Source organism: Vombatus ursinus, unplaced genomic scaffold (assembly GCF_900497805.2).
Source record: "Vombatus ursinus unplaced genomic scaffold, bare-nosed wombat genome assembly UNPS02015184.1, whole genome shotgun sequence".
NCBI lineage: Eukaryota > Metazoa > Chordata > Mammalia > Diprotodontia > Vombatidae > Vombatus > Vombatus ursinus.
The window spans coordinates 976,902-992,512 of NW_020954962.1; the positions used below are offsets into that span (position 1 = coordinate 976,902).

General features: G+C 34.1%; 1 protein-coding gene across 1 annotated transcript; it reads right to left on the reverse strand.

Annotated features, from left to right (window-relative positions):
* Window positions 1-8,800: 8,800 nt before the first annotated feature.
* Window positions 8,801-9,688, reverse strand: LOC114031607 (olfactory receptor 10AG1-like). Its single transcript, XM_027846741.1, has one exon. The coding sequence runs from the start codon at window positions 9,686-9,688 to the stop codon at window positions 8,801-8,803; it is 888 nt and encodes a 295-aa protein (XP_027702542.1).
* Between the last annotated feature and the right edge of the window lie 5,923 nt (window positions 9,689-15,611).

Sequence of the window (15,611 nt, forward strand, 5' to 3'; positions counted from 1 at the left end):
CCACCCTTCCTTTCATCCATTGCTCAGGACATTTCTCTTCCTGGACCACCCTTTACATGTTGCTCCTTGATGTATTTACCCTCCCTTGTCATGCCATACATGTATGAAAATGACAGCTCTCTCATCCCATGGGGTTTGTAAGATAATATGCGTGAGGCTAATTAAGCATGAATTGAGTTCAAAAACATATTCAAACACTTTCTAACTGTGTGATCATAGGCAAGTTATTTAACCCTATTTGTCTCAGTTTCCTTATCTGTAAAATGAGCTGGAGACGGCAATGGCAAAACATTTCATTACCTTCGTCAAAACCACAGATGGGGTCACAAAGTATCAGACCTGGCTGAATGACTGAAAAAGAACAAAAACGTATAAGCTTCAATACTTTCTTTCTGTAAGTTGAGGTAATGAAATATATCAGTTATTCTTTTACAAATGTGTGGTCTTTCACATTCACTTCATGTATATTTTCACTGATAATTCACAAATGATTAATATGTTGTTTACCCATTATATACTAAACTCATTATTTATGCCTTTTAAATTGATAATGATAAAAATGATAATCAAATATGATCTGTTTTATTTTAATGTGTATATTAAAAAGTTGACTCCCTGTCTTAGTAAGAGACTTTGTTCCTTTCCTAGAATTTTACTTATTGCGATATTTGGTCTGATGATGATGAAAATCTGAAAATTTTAAGTGCCATATGAGCAAAAGAGTTTTTTTTTTGAAATCTAGAGATTTTTGTTTTGACTTTATGGGAATGATTCCATTCTCATCACTAAATTTTGATCCCTTAGTAGGATCTCATGGTTTAGAAAAAAAAAAGGAAGTTAAAAATCATCGACCCAAATAAATATCCTTCAAGTCAGAGAAGAAAAAGGTAGGAAAATATAATAATGCACATTTACTTCTCTTGGACAGAAGAAAAGCACAGTCAGATCCTTGATGGAGATGATGAAAATTTGATAAACAAATGACCATTGACATTAGTAAGATGTTTTAAGGTTAGAAACATTTTTGTTTTGGAAATACAGCTAGTCCCCAAACTCTTAGTGCTGTTTGAAGCTATTACTGCAATTATGTCAGACACAAATATCTGATGAAATTACAGATGACACAGAAATTATAGATGAAACTATTAATGTAAAACAACTGCCTGTGACTTTTCTAAGGACTCATACACATTCTGTTAGAGTCAAGCCCCAAACTCAAATAACTGACTGCAGGCTCATTCATGATGCAGCCTTTCAATTAAAGCCATGCAACTGCCCCCGTTACTAAAACAGGAACCAGCCTTCTTCTAAGTATACATTTCACCTTCTTTAACTTCTAATCTTGCATTATTCTTTAAATAAAATAGCCCCCCTCTTCCACTTTGCTCTTTAGGGACATCCCCTCTTTCAGGTCACTTTTCACTTTTTAATGAAAGGTAATGTCTTTCAAGTCCAGTAGTGTCAACACAAATTAATGAGGCCACCCGGTAGTAGATAGAAAATGAGGGTTGGTCTCAGGAGATCACAGGGAAAGCCCTGTCTCTGTCACTATTTATATATCAGTTGACAAATAACTGCACATATCACAGTCTCCATTTCTTCTCTTCTTTGCTTTCAAAGTATTTTTTCAAATTTAGAATAATAATTATAATAATTTTCAATTACTTCTCAGTCGAAGTAGTTCTGAAGTAGTTGGAAATTATTTTGGAATATAAAAACTACAAGAATTAGGCATTAAAAAATCAGCATGGAAGCTTTCTAGGAGCTGCCTGCCAGAGTCTCAGATTTCATGTTACATTTTGCTTCACTAAGACCCAAAATAAGATTCCAGAACAATCCAACTGGGGACAAAGTTATCATATATTTCCTTGTGTCCTTGCTCACAATAGTCTGGGCTATTCATATGGGAGTGAAAGGATGTTGATTAATTGTGTTATGGCTAAACAAGCTGTGGTATGTGATTATAATGTGATACTATTTTGTTATAGGAAATGATGAGCAGGATATTTTCAGAAATACTGAGGAAGACTTATATGAGCTGATGCAAAGAGAAGTGAAGCAAACATTGTACACAGTAACAGCAGTATTCTAAAATGATCAACTGTGAATGACATCTATTATTAGAAATACAGTATTTTAAGTCAATTCTGAAGAAATTATGATAAAAAATGCTATTCAACTCCAGAAAAAAGAACTTATGAAGGCCAAATGCTGATTCAAGCATACTTAAAAAAAATGACTCTTTATTATGCTTGCTTTTATTTTGTTTGTTTGTTTTGTTTTTTAGTCTATGTTTTATGGTTATGTCTAATATAATTATTATATTATATAACCATATTATAGTAATATGCTTAATATGAAATATGAAAATGCTTTGCATGACTAGATATGTATAATCTATATCAAATGTCTTTCCTTTTTAAGCAGGGCTAAGAAGGGCTAGATAATTTAGAACTTGAAGGTTAAAAAATGAATATTTAAAAATTATGTTTACATGTAGTTGAGAAAAATAGTTAAAATAATAAAAAAATTAGAAATAAATCAAGGACTAAAAGGGATTTTAATTGTGAAAATATATTCCCAGGATAAATTTTTATTCTGAATCCTAAACATTTGATTCCTATTTTAGAATTTGATATAATATTTTAGTCTCTCTAAGAATAGGTGTTCAAAATATTTATTAGATATTGTAATGATAATGTTAAAAACATAACAATGATAACACTGAGGATTATGATAATTTTATAGTATTATAAGTTTTAAAAATCACTATCAATATTAATATAATTTGATACTTACAGACACCCTTTTTTTAAGAATGTTTTATTTCATTATGTTACCAAGACAGTAGAGATAGTGAAGGGAGGCTCTTGAGGGGAACAGGTATTATGGATAAGCCCACCTCCCAACTCTATCCTTCCAAAAATATTGGCAGTAAGAAGGCAGCCATTTTAAATAAACGACCTCAATAGGTTTACACACATAGTCATTACACACACACACATATTTAATTTGGTATTTGGTGGATAGGTTGATATCATTTATAAACTATTACGTATTTACATACTTTCAGAATTAAAGCTGCCTCATTCATTTGGACAGTTTCTAAGGGCCCTTAGAAAGCAAAAGCAAAAGGAACCTCCCTCGTTCTCCTTCCCCTTTTCCCACCCAAATCACAGCAAACATCTAACCCAAACTTTAACAATGAGACTTCACCCTTGGATTGTGTCTAGTGGTACTTCCCACAATCCACTGGCTTTATACTTCCCTGCTCTTCCCCCTTCCTTCCCTGATCCCCCAAACCCTAGTCTCAAAACTCAAAAAAAGCATTAAAAGCAAATCCTTCATCAATACTAATTTTAAAATAAGTCCAAACAGAAAAAAAAGAAAACAAAACAAAAAATCCAAAATACATCTATTAGGTAGAAATCAATTTGATGGAAATATTACTGATGAGCATTTGTACTGAGGTAGTTTGGACTAATGAAGATTTGCAATCACAAGTCCACAGGTGAGCTTTACTTTAACATTTCCTTCTTCCCCTCACCCTACCCACAAAATCCCAGTCCCCTTTAAATAACCAAGGTGTCAGAGAAATGCATAGATAGGTAGTGGCCAGAGAGAGGGCCCCACAGTGACCACTAACAAGAAAAGTGAGGTTTCTTACATATACTTGAAATCAGAAGATAATGAGCAGCATTTCAAGACCTTTTGGAAGACCAATATTTAGTTTCATTTCAACAACTGCTAGTAACAAACTGTGGCGGTGGGGAGGAATCATGGAGGCCCCACTGAAATTCTGAGAAATGTTACCCCTGATTGCCCAGTGCCCAAACTAGCAAATTCCCTCTGTAATTCTGGGACCTTCAGAGAAAATGCAGGGAAAAAAGGGTACAACTTTGTGTGGAGACTTGATTGTCCTGCAAAGCTTCTCTTTGAACTACCTCCACAGGGCTCCCAGGGCAAAGGGTATTAGGAACAAGAAGAACAGTTATATTATAGCTATTATTGGAGCACACAGCCATGGGCTGCTTTGCACCTGGGTCAGACTGCTGGGCTGTTGAAAAACTGTACCAAGGACAGAGTTCCATTAGGAACTCTTCCACTGAAAGAAAAGAGAACCAAGATCTGTAGAATGGCCCACCTGGACGCAGTGTGTATAGTCAGAGAGGAATACAACTACTACATTGAGGCCCACAAACCACCACAGCTGCCCATGATTCAGTCCTCTGAGGCCTGCTCCAGGGTTGTGCGGCCTGCGTGCCCACGCCGAACTGCGCTCTTCTACCCACCCGGCGCGATATACCTTTCGATCCACCATCCAGATTGTTTTTGGCTGGAAATTTGTTTCTCTCTGTCTTTTTGTGGGTTCTGCTGCTTTAGAATTTGTTTAGAGTCATTTTTTATACATATTTGGAAGGGTTTGGGGGAGAGCTCAAACAGGTCACTGCTTTCCCTCAGCCATCTTGGCTCTGCCCTCCAGAAATTTCTATTAAACATTGAAAGATCTGTTAGAAGCCATACTTCACAACTTATTCTCAAAAATTAAGAAAGAAGTCGCTTCCAGAATCTTTCATTTAGAGACAGATACATTTCTATTCTATTTCTTTCTTTGAGGCTTTATTTGTATCCTTTTCACATCGTGTTCTTCTTCTAAGTATATGCATTGCTCTTCCCTGCCATCGTAGTAACTTTTTAGAAGTCAAATTCATTTTTATTGTTGTTTGCTCATTTGTCAAGCTTTATTTTTTTTTTTACTTTGAACTTTATATTAAAGTTGGTTTCTGCTCACCTAGGAATGGGGAGGCACTGCTTCAAGCTTCAGGCTTTTTTGTGTTTGTGCAGTTGTTTTCAGATCTACTTCTAGGGACTTAATTGGGAAATAGCTGATGAAATAAGTACTATACGTGTTGAAAAGCAGTAATATATGAAAATAATATGGAGAAGCATGGAAAGATCTGCATGAAATGATGCAGACTGAAGTAAACAGAGCTAAGAAAACAATATACATTATGACCACTACAATGTGAATGAAAAGAACAATGACACAACAAAAAAATCAAAAGTGAACAAAACGTTATAAATTTTAAAAAGGATTCAAATAAAGAGTTAGCAGAAGATACCCTTAACCCACCTCTTCATGGAGGTGGGAAGTCAACAGATATAACACATTGCACATTTTTTGTACTTTTCCAGTGTATCAGTTGTTTGGCCTTTTTTTCTTCCCTAAAATGTTCTTCGTCAGTGGGGATGGCTCTCTTGAAAGGAAAGAAAATACACATGGTGGATTATTGTGAAGTAAAAAAAAATGAAAACATTTTAAAAATGTCTCAGAAACAAATTTTACTGTCATCCTTCAATACCCAGAATGAGGATGGATTAAATATTACTATTAAACTGTTTAATTGACTCAAATTTGGTACTTCAATCTATTACACAAAAATGGAGCAGAAGACAATATAATAGAATTACACAATGTCATCAAAAGCAAAATGGTTTGGAATCAGGAGACCTAGTTTAAAACAACTTCTCTGCTATTTATTTCCTGTGAGCATTTGAAAAATCACATAAACATTTTGGAATGTTTACTTAAAAAAGAAATGCAAACATTGCTTGTCACTCAGGCTGGCAACCTTGCTGTTATCCTTGATTTGTCACTCCTCCTCCCACCCCCACCACTGCCCTTATCTAATTGTATGTTAAGTTCTCTTGCTTCTATCTTTGTAGCAGCCCTTCTATGTGAACCCTTCTCTCCCCTGCCACTTTCCTGATATAGGACCTCACACCTCACACCTGGGTTATTGCCATAACCTCTTGACTGTGTTTCCTGCCATAAATCTTTTACCATTCCAGCCCACCCTCTGTTCAGCTTTCAAAGTGATCTTCCTAAAGCACAAGACTGACCATGCCTCCCCACCTGAACTTAATAACTTCTAGCAGGTATTTATCAATCACACAATCATATGTAAATTCCTTTCTCATTCTTCCCCCCACAATCTCTTTAGTATTGTTATATTTTGTCCCTTCTAAGTACTCTATGATCTAGTGACACTGACAAACTTTCTATTACTTGGATGTCATCCCACTGGGTTGTCTCCCATCCATGACATTGATTCCTTCCATTTCTCTGCCTCTTAGCTTCCTTGGCTTGCTTCATAACACAGTTAAAATCCCAGTCTTCAAAAAGTCTTCCCCTGTTACTGCTATTATTACTATTATTCATACTACTTCCTTTCCCCTATTGACTATCTCCAAGTTGCTCTGAAAATACTTTATTTGTGCCTAGATTTTTGCATCTTGTACAACTAGATTTTAAGAGTTTTTTGGGGAACCAGAGACAGTTTTTTAACTTTATTTAAATTCATAGCACTTGGCCCAGTACCTGGCACACAGTACACACTTAATAAATGTATATTGACTATTTGAGAATGGTGGCATTGTAAAATATTTTTGGTTGAAAGATTCAAATCCATCTCACCATTCCAAGAGTTACACCTCTCCCCCAACTTGTGACTTAACAACTTTGAAAGTTGGTTCCCTTCAGTTAAAACTATTCTTCCAGGTTCAAAGGACACCGGGAGTATGTACACCTAAAACTGTAGGACATGAGAATCCAGTTTTGTGTTTATTTTTAATAGCCAGCAAGTAAACCCACTTAACTAAAGGCGAAGTCATTCATTAAGAATGCATATTAAGATCAATAACTCTGTAAGATCAACACCCTCACCCCATCACAGTGAACTTGGATAATATTCTCCCATAGATTCCACACTGAGAACAAATTTAGATTATATTGTCTTCTAGGTTTTCCCTTTTTATTTTCTAATTTTAAATGTTAGGTGAAGTGCATCTTATTTAAGTATCTCGGCAAATTTTCCATGAATTTAAAAAAAATCTATACAATGTTTCTACTTAAAAACTGATATTGCTTATTTTCACTACTAGGACAATTTTATCTCTACTTGACAAAAAAGATATCCATTTGGTAGATATATGGATCAATAGATCAATCTATAGATAAATATAAATTCATAAATTAACATATTGATTGCTAGAATATCTATTACATGATTACTATATGTTGAGATATGTACTAAATACAAGAGATAAAAATAAAAGCAATCATAATGTCCCATACCCTGAATGAGTTTACATTATAATGGGGAAGATAATAAAAAGGGAAACTTGAAAGTTGTGAACTGAGAGATTATTATATTTGTATGCCAGCAGCTAGGTGGCACAGTGAATAGAGTGATGGGGTTACAGCCAGGAAGACTCATTTTCATGAGTTCAAATCTGGCCTTAGACACTTACTATTTATGAGTGACCATGGACAGATTATTTAACCCTTTTTGCCTTAGTTCCTCATCTATAAAATGAGCTGGAGCAGGAAATGGCAAACTGCTGCATTATCTTTGCCAAGAAAACCCCAGTTGGGGTCACAAAGACTCAGACGTGACAGAAATGAACAAACAAAAAAAATGTATGTATATATCTATGCATACATGTATGTATGTGTGTATTATCTGTGTATAAGTATGCAAATTCATTGTATATTTAAATATATTTATGTGGATTTTTATGCATGCACATTCATATACATAAGTATTTATACTATCTATTTATTGATCTACCTTTTCTTTCCATAATATTGATAATGTTATCAGTACCCCCTATATTTCAATACTCTATAATAGACCTGGTAAATCCATGCATTTTGTAGCTCTGACTGTAAAAAAGATTTTATTTTCCCAGGTGCAATTTGGTTTAGAGAGCATCTGATTACCCTTCAAGTATAAGTGCCTTTGAATTGTTGTGTTATAAGTGAGAAACAATAATTATTTAACTACCATCTTGTACATCATTCAGTTTATTTTTTTCTTCAGTTAGTACAGAATGGGGTTTCTTTGCTTCACTTTTATGGTTTTCCCATTTTATAAGCTGTCCCAGACCACTAAAAGGACGCACAATGCTGCTAAAAGTGGCTGTCAGTTTGTTTCTTCTAAACATTTAAAACTCTTTCAATAGAACATGTTTTAAATTTGACATATTTCTCATGTATAAGTGTAATTGATCAAAATTCCTTATGGATATTATTGTCCTAGGATTTTAAATAGGTTAAAAAAAATCAAGTTTTCTTCACTTAGCATAAAGCAAAGATAAGAACAACATATACATATATGTGTGTATATATATATAACATTTTGAATAGTTCTTTAATAAATAATTCTGTAATATGAAAGGAAGTTAATAAGTTTATATGAATAGTAGAAATATTAGGGATATTCAGAAGTATTTTGAAAACAGTCATCATTTAGGATACTTTTATACCATTTCTCAAACTCTTAGCCTGGATCTGGCAATAAAAGTGGAAATTCTTTGCATTTGTCCAGTACATTTAACCATATATGATTATTTTCCAGAAAATAGACAGCTCCTTAGTAGTACAGCTTTAAAGGTAGTCTGAGCCATTTTATTGTTTTTAGGCAATTGGGGTCAAGTGACTTGCCCAGGGTCACACAGCTAGTAAGTGTCAAGTGTTTGGTCTGAGGCCACATTTGAACTCAGTTCCTCCTGACTTCAGGGTCAGTGCTCTATTCACTGTGCCACCTAGCTCCCTTGTCTGTACTATTTCTAAAATACTTATAGACAAGTTTGATATCAAATTTATAATGTGAAGAGATATCCAAAAGTCTTAAGATTACTAGGAAAGGAAAGGTTTCAGAGGCAGGTGATATCTAGAGGAACTTTGGGGCAAATATAACTAAGCCCACTTTAGCTATTTTCTCTATGATCCCAGTCACTTACATAGCAATTTCTTTAATGCAAACAGAATATCTTTGTTGCGCAGACTGTATATGATGGGGTTAAATATTGGAGTTACAGTAGTATAGATGATAGAGAACACTTTATCTAGTCGTACTGAGTGGCTTGAACTGGGTCGCAAATATGTAATGATGCCACACCCGAAGTATAGGAGCACAACGATGAGGTGAGAGGAACAAGTGGAAAAGGCTTTAGATCTCCCCTTAGTTCCCAGAACCTTCAGGATAGTTGTTATGATTTTCACATATGAACACATTATCAACAGAAATGGAAGCACACCAAGTATCAATACAATAACATAAAAAGAGAGCTCATTCACAGAGGTGTCCCCACAGGCCAACTTCCGTAAAGGGCGAATGTCACAAAAAATATGATCAAGCTCTTTGGAACCACAGAAAGGCAAAGAGAAAATCAAGTATGTAAGTAATATATGGAATGGGATCCCACTGACCCAAGAGACAGCCACCAGACAGACACACACCCTGTGGTTCATGATGAGAGGATAATTCAGAGGCTTACAAATGGCAACATAGCGATCATAGGCCATTACAGTCAGGAGGAAGTTTTCAGTGATTGCCATCACAAAGAAAGCACAAAATTGTGCTGCACAGGCTGTAAAAGAGATATTTATCTTCTGGGTCCATAGATTAACCAGTATCCTTGGAAGAATGACTGAAGTATAACAGATTTCCAAAAAGGAAAAATTCCTAAGGAAAAAATACATAGGGGTTTGGAGCACAGGCTCAACCTTAGTAATTACAATGATAAGTCCATTTCCTATCAGGATACCAGTGTAGATGATCAAAAAAAGTCCAAAGAGAAAACCTTGAAGGTTGGGAAGGTCAGAAAATCCCAGGAGCATGAATTCCAGTATGAGAGAGATATTTCCTTCTGCCATTTGTTCTGAGTATCAAATATCTGGAAGTTGTAAATTCATATAGTCAAGGCATCTTCTCTCTCTCTGGACTTCAGGATTCCCTATAAAAGAAAAAAAAAGATTGCAATAGATCATTTATAAGTTTTATTTTTTCTCCACTTAACAGTATTTTATCCTTTCTAATTACATGTAAAGATACTTTTCAACATTGACTTTTATAAGATTTTGAATTCCAAATGGTTTTTTTTTTGCCTTCCCTCCTTCTCTCCCTCCCCAATGTGGCAAGCATTTTGATATAGGCTATACACGCGCAATCATATTAAGCATATTTCCACGTTACTCATATCATGAAAGAAGAATTAAAGTTCAGACTCCATTTTTCTTTCCCTGGATGTGGATAGCATTTTCCATCAAAAGTCTTTTGGAATTGTCTTAGATAATTGTATTGCTGAAAAGACCTAAGTCTATCATAGTTGATCATTGCGCAATGTTGCTATTACTGTGTACAATGTCCTCATGTTTCTATTCATTTCACTCAGCATCATGCAATTCTTTCCAGGTTTTTTTTTTTCCAAAATCTGCCTGATCATCATTTTTTATAGCACAATAGTATTCCATTATATGCATATACCACAACTTGTTCAGCAATTCCCCAATTTATGTTTTTTTTGCCACAATCAAAAGAGCTGCTATAAATATTTTTGTACATGTGAGTCCTTTTCCCATTTTTATGATCTTTTTGAGATTCAGCCCTAGAAGTGGTATTGTCAGATCAAAGGTTATGCACAGTTTTATAGCCCTTTGGACATAGTTCCAAATTGCTTTCCAGAATTGTTGGATCAGTTCACAACCCCACCAATGATGCATTAGTGTTTCAATTTTCCCACCTTTTCTCCAACATTTATCATTTTCCTGTTTTGTCATGTTAGCCAATCAGATAGGTTGTGAGGTGGTATATCAGAGGTGTTCTAATTTGCATTTCTCTAGTTAATAGTGATTTAGAGCATATTTTCATGATTATAGATAGCTTTATCTTTTTTTCATCTGAAAACTGCTTCTTCGTATCCTTTGACCATTTATCAATTCAGGAATGACTTGTATTTTTATAACTTTGACTCAGTTCTCTATATATTTGAGAAATGAGGACTTTATCAGACATACTATCAGTAAAACGTTGTTTCCCAGCTTTCTATTTTCCTTTTAGTCTTGGTTGTATTTAGTAATATTCTCTATTTCTTGTTTTGTCATAAATTCTTCCCTTCTTTACAGGTCTAACAAGTAATCTATTCCTTGCTCTTCTAATATGTTTATGCTATCACCATTTATGTCTAAACCATGTACCCATTTTGGCATTATCTTAGTAAATGGTGTAAGATGTTGGTTTATTCCTAATTTCTGCCATCCTATTTTCCAATTTTCCCAGCAGTTTTTGTCAAATAGTGAGTTCTTATCCCAGAAGCTGGAATCATTAGGTTTATCAAACAGTAGATTACTTTAGTCATTGACTCCTGTGTCTTCTTTACCTAACCCATTCCCCTAATCCACCACTCTATTTCTTAGCAATACCAAATAGTGTTGATGATTGCTGTTTTATAATACAATTTTAGATCAAGTATGGCTAGGTCACCTTACTTTTCATTTCTTTTCATGAATCCCCTTGATATTCTTGACCTTTTGTTCTTCTAGATGAATTTCATTATTTTTCTAAATCTATAATTTTTGATACTTTGGTATGATACTGAATAAGTAAATTAATTTAAGTGGAATTATCCATTTTATTATATTAACTTAGCCTACCCATCAGCAACTGCTATTTTCCAATTATTTAGATCTGACTTTATTTGTGTGAAAAGTGTTATATAATTGTGTTCATATAGTTCCTGGGTTTGTCTTGGCAGTTAGACTTCCATGTATTTTATATTGTCTACATTTATTTTTAAATGGAATTTCTCTGTCTCTTGCGTCTGGGCTTTGTGGGCAATATATAGAAATCCCTATGATTTGTGATGATTTATTTTGTATCCTGCAACTTTGCTAAAATTCTTAATTATTTCAAGTAGTTTTTTTTAGTTGATTCTCCAGGATTCTCTAAGTATGTCATTTGCACAGAGTGATACTTTTGTTTCCTCATTGCCTTTTCTAATTCCTTCAATTTCTTTTTCTTCTCATAGCTAAAGCTAACATTTCTAGTATAATATTAAATAACAGCGGTGACAATGGACATCCTTGTTTCATACCTGATCTTATTGGAAAGGCATCTAGCTTCTCCTCATTACATATAATGCTTGCTGATGGTTTTAGAAAGATGGTACTTACCATTTTAAGGAAAACTCCATTGATTCCTATGCTCTCTAGTCTTTTTAGAGGAATGGGTGCCATATTTTGTCAAAAGCTTATTCTCATCTATGATTTTTCTTACAGTTCTAATTTTCATAGTTCTATTTACTAAGAGATCTTCCATTTCTAACATTACATTTTCTCTGTGCTAAGGCCTTTTTTGGATTTAATAAGCAACATGCATGTTCTAAGCCTTTTTATGTCTTCTAATATTCTTACTTATGGTGTGTTCTAAAGTTTCTTCTACTTCAAATATTCTAGATTTCTGTGATTTTGGGATATCTACATTAAAATTTAGAACTAAAGGAAAATATTTTTTTCAAACTTTAACAAATACAAATTGGCATTTATTTCATCATTTGAAATGTATGTTTTCATAATAGGATTACAGACTTCATAAAAAGATGGAAATTTAAAGCCACCTATTACAATTTACTTGTTTTATAGATATATAAATTAAGGGTTAATTCAGATATGCATTCTTCATGATCCCAGAGGAAGCAAGTGGCAGAGATAGGGTTTAAACTTGGATTCATTAACTACAAATCTGGGCTTCTTTCAATATAGCACACTGGGCACAGCTAGGTGGCACAGTGGATAGAGCACTGGCCCTGAAGTCTGGAGGATCTGAGTTCAAATCCAGCCTCAGACAAAACACTTGACACTTACTAACTTTGTGACCCTGGGCAAGTCACTTAATGCCAGTTGCCTAAAAATTAAAATAAAATAAAAGTAAAATATAGCACACTGTCCCCAGTATCAATAAATGCTAATAAGAGTAGAAAGAGGGTATAAAGAGGATGATAACATATCCTTACCAGGTGCAACTTTTTAAGTCATGATCTTTTCTGCCTATCTGACTTCACATTTGCTATACTCTTCAAATTTGAAATTTTTCCCAATCCTGGTTTATTTATCATGTGACTATATTCTGGAACACACATATAAGGACTTAACTTTGTATCCTTCATTTTCTTTTTATATATGCATTTAGCTTAGATCTTTACATAAATTGAGGATGGAAATTGTTTTCTTTATCAATTTATCTGACTTGCATTGTGGCCTGAACATGCTAGGCACCAACTACATGCTTAATAGTGCATAGGCTGGTTGATTTGACAAGATTATTTATGAGGTGCTAGTAATAGTCCTATGTATGATGACACCTTCCACTAATTGGTGCAGAAAATCCAACTTCAGATATTTATTTATTGAGGTAAAAGAAGTGTACTCTTTTAATGAGCATTAGGAAAAGAATCACTATTCAGTTATCATCTGAAAGCAATATTTTAGTATGAATTCATCATCAGTTCCAGTGTGATAGATCTAACTAAAGTTCACTGAGATATTGAGAGATGAAAGATGTGACCCTCCTTTAGGAAGAATAATGGAAATTGAGGGCTAGTTTCAGAATTCTTTCTTTAGCCACAAGCACCAGTTAGTTTCCCCAGATGTTGTAATAAGCAAGTAAAATAATTTAGGTGAAAGCTCGTGGACTGATAAATTACGTATATATATGAAATAATAAGATAATTTATTGTGCTACCACTGTCAGAGTTAGTTTACCAGTAACAGAAAATTTTCTTCTGTTCTGAAAGATCAAGGGCATCAGAGACCATGCCAAAGAGGGTGTTCATCCTTTCCTATTTAGGTTATATCCTTATAGTGAGAGGAATGCCATGTGAATATTCTGGCTCTCCCACTTAAAATGTTGTGTAACTTTGAGCAAACCATTCAAACTCTTCAGGCCTCATTTTCCTTCTCTGTAAAGTGAATTGGTGGACCAGATATCTCAAAGGGTGAATTGAAAGGTACATCAATGATCTGCCTTTGCTAGGACTTTTATTTTCAAAGAGAAGTAGATCACAAAATATTTTTCAAGTCAACTCAAGTTGGAAGGAACATTTTGCATTAATCCTTTTTTACAGTCTTAGGTTTAACACAGATTTACTTGGAACTCTTCAGTTTAGGAGTTCAAGGTTGTGACTTCTCTTGTATATGTGGCCTTAAACACTTACTCATCTCACAGTGGAGTGGGATAGAGGGAATCTATTACCAGATACACAAGAAATAACTCTAAGCAAAATTATGGTATTAATATATAATTTTCTCATGGAAGAAGTTCTGAGTTTAAAGGGAGAAATATTTGTTCATGTAAGTGATGAGTCCTAATCAGTGAGATTCATTTTTTTAATATGACACTTTCCTTCAATCTCAGCATGACAAGACTCATTAAAGCTGTTCCCAATTACTTCTATGATCAAATAAGGACCACCCCCACTTGACATTTAAAGCCCTTTTCAACATGACTTCAACCTTCTTTTCAAGCTTTATAACACAATATTCCCTTGTGCACAAACTATGGTCAATCCAAACTGGGTGCCTTATTGTTTTTCATTTTTGGCAGAAACTGCCTATCTCCATGCCTTTGGGATAGATGTCTGATACTTCTTGAATAAACTCCCCTTCTCAACTACCTCTTAGATTCTATAGTTTTCTTTCAAGAGTCCTCTCAAGCATTACTTTCAAATGAACTTTGTCCTGGTTCCCTTAGCTGCAGGTTTTTTTTTCCCCTCCCAAAAAGATCTTGTTTCTAATTGTATTTGACATACATATATGTGATAGCTAACATTTCTATTGTCCTTTAAAGTTTTCAAAGAACTTTAAAATATTACTTCATTTTGTGGTCAAAAGATACCTGGGAGGTAAATACTATTTTTATTTCTGTTTTTAAAATGAGAAAACCAAGGTAGACAGGAAGATGAAAGTTAATTGATTTGCCTAGGATTACAGAGCTAATCAATGATAGTACTTGAACTGATATCTTTCTTACATCAGGTACAGCATTCCGTGCTTCACATATGTACATTTTTTTTTCTCCAAGCAAAAGATAGTAAGAGACTTAAGGACAATGCATGTTTCATTTTTGTCTTTGACCTTAATAACAGTCACATAGTAATGGTTTAATTAATCATTGATTATTAATAAAGAATTATTGTTTTTTTATTTATCTCCCTCATTATGTAAACTTTTTTATCATATACTAATTATGACTGATAATTTTTGTGCATGTTAATTACATCATTCTTGGCATAATTTTAAGCTTTTCAGAAAGAAATACCTGGACATGATTTGGTTGGAGTTAATCATGATTCATATCTGAAAAGTAGGAGTCCCACCTGAACAAGGAAGGATGTTGTGTTTACAGTTCAGTGGAGTCTTCACATAATTATATATAAATGCATAAATTCTTTGGGGGAAATCTCCATACACCATAATTTGAAAGGACTTTGAGAAATCGTTTAATTCTAAAATCTTCTTAAGAAAACTGAGATGGTAAAATAACTTTAGTAAAACTTTCTTGGAGAGGGTTAAATCCAGATCATACTTTGATTAATATGTATGTTATATATATATGTATGTATGTATGTATATACACACACATATGAACATATGAGTATATATTTATGTATGCATCATTGCAGAGGAGGGAATGTGGTGTAATGGGATAGACCTTGCAGTCAGGGTAACCTGGACTCAAATATTATCTCTCACACAAATATAGGCTGTG

Bases quoted from the DNA above. Each gene is read 5' to 3' on its own strand.
- LOC114031607 (XM_027846741.1), bottom strand. From the start codon at position 9,688: ATGCTCCTGGGATTTTCTGACCTTCCCAACCTTCAAGGTTTTCTCTTT.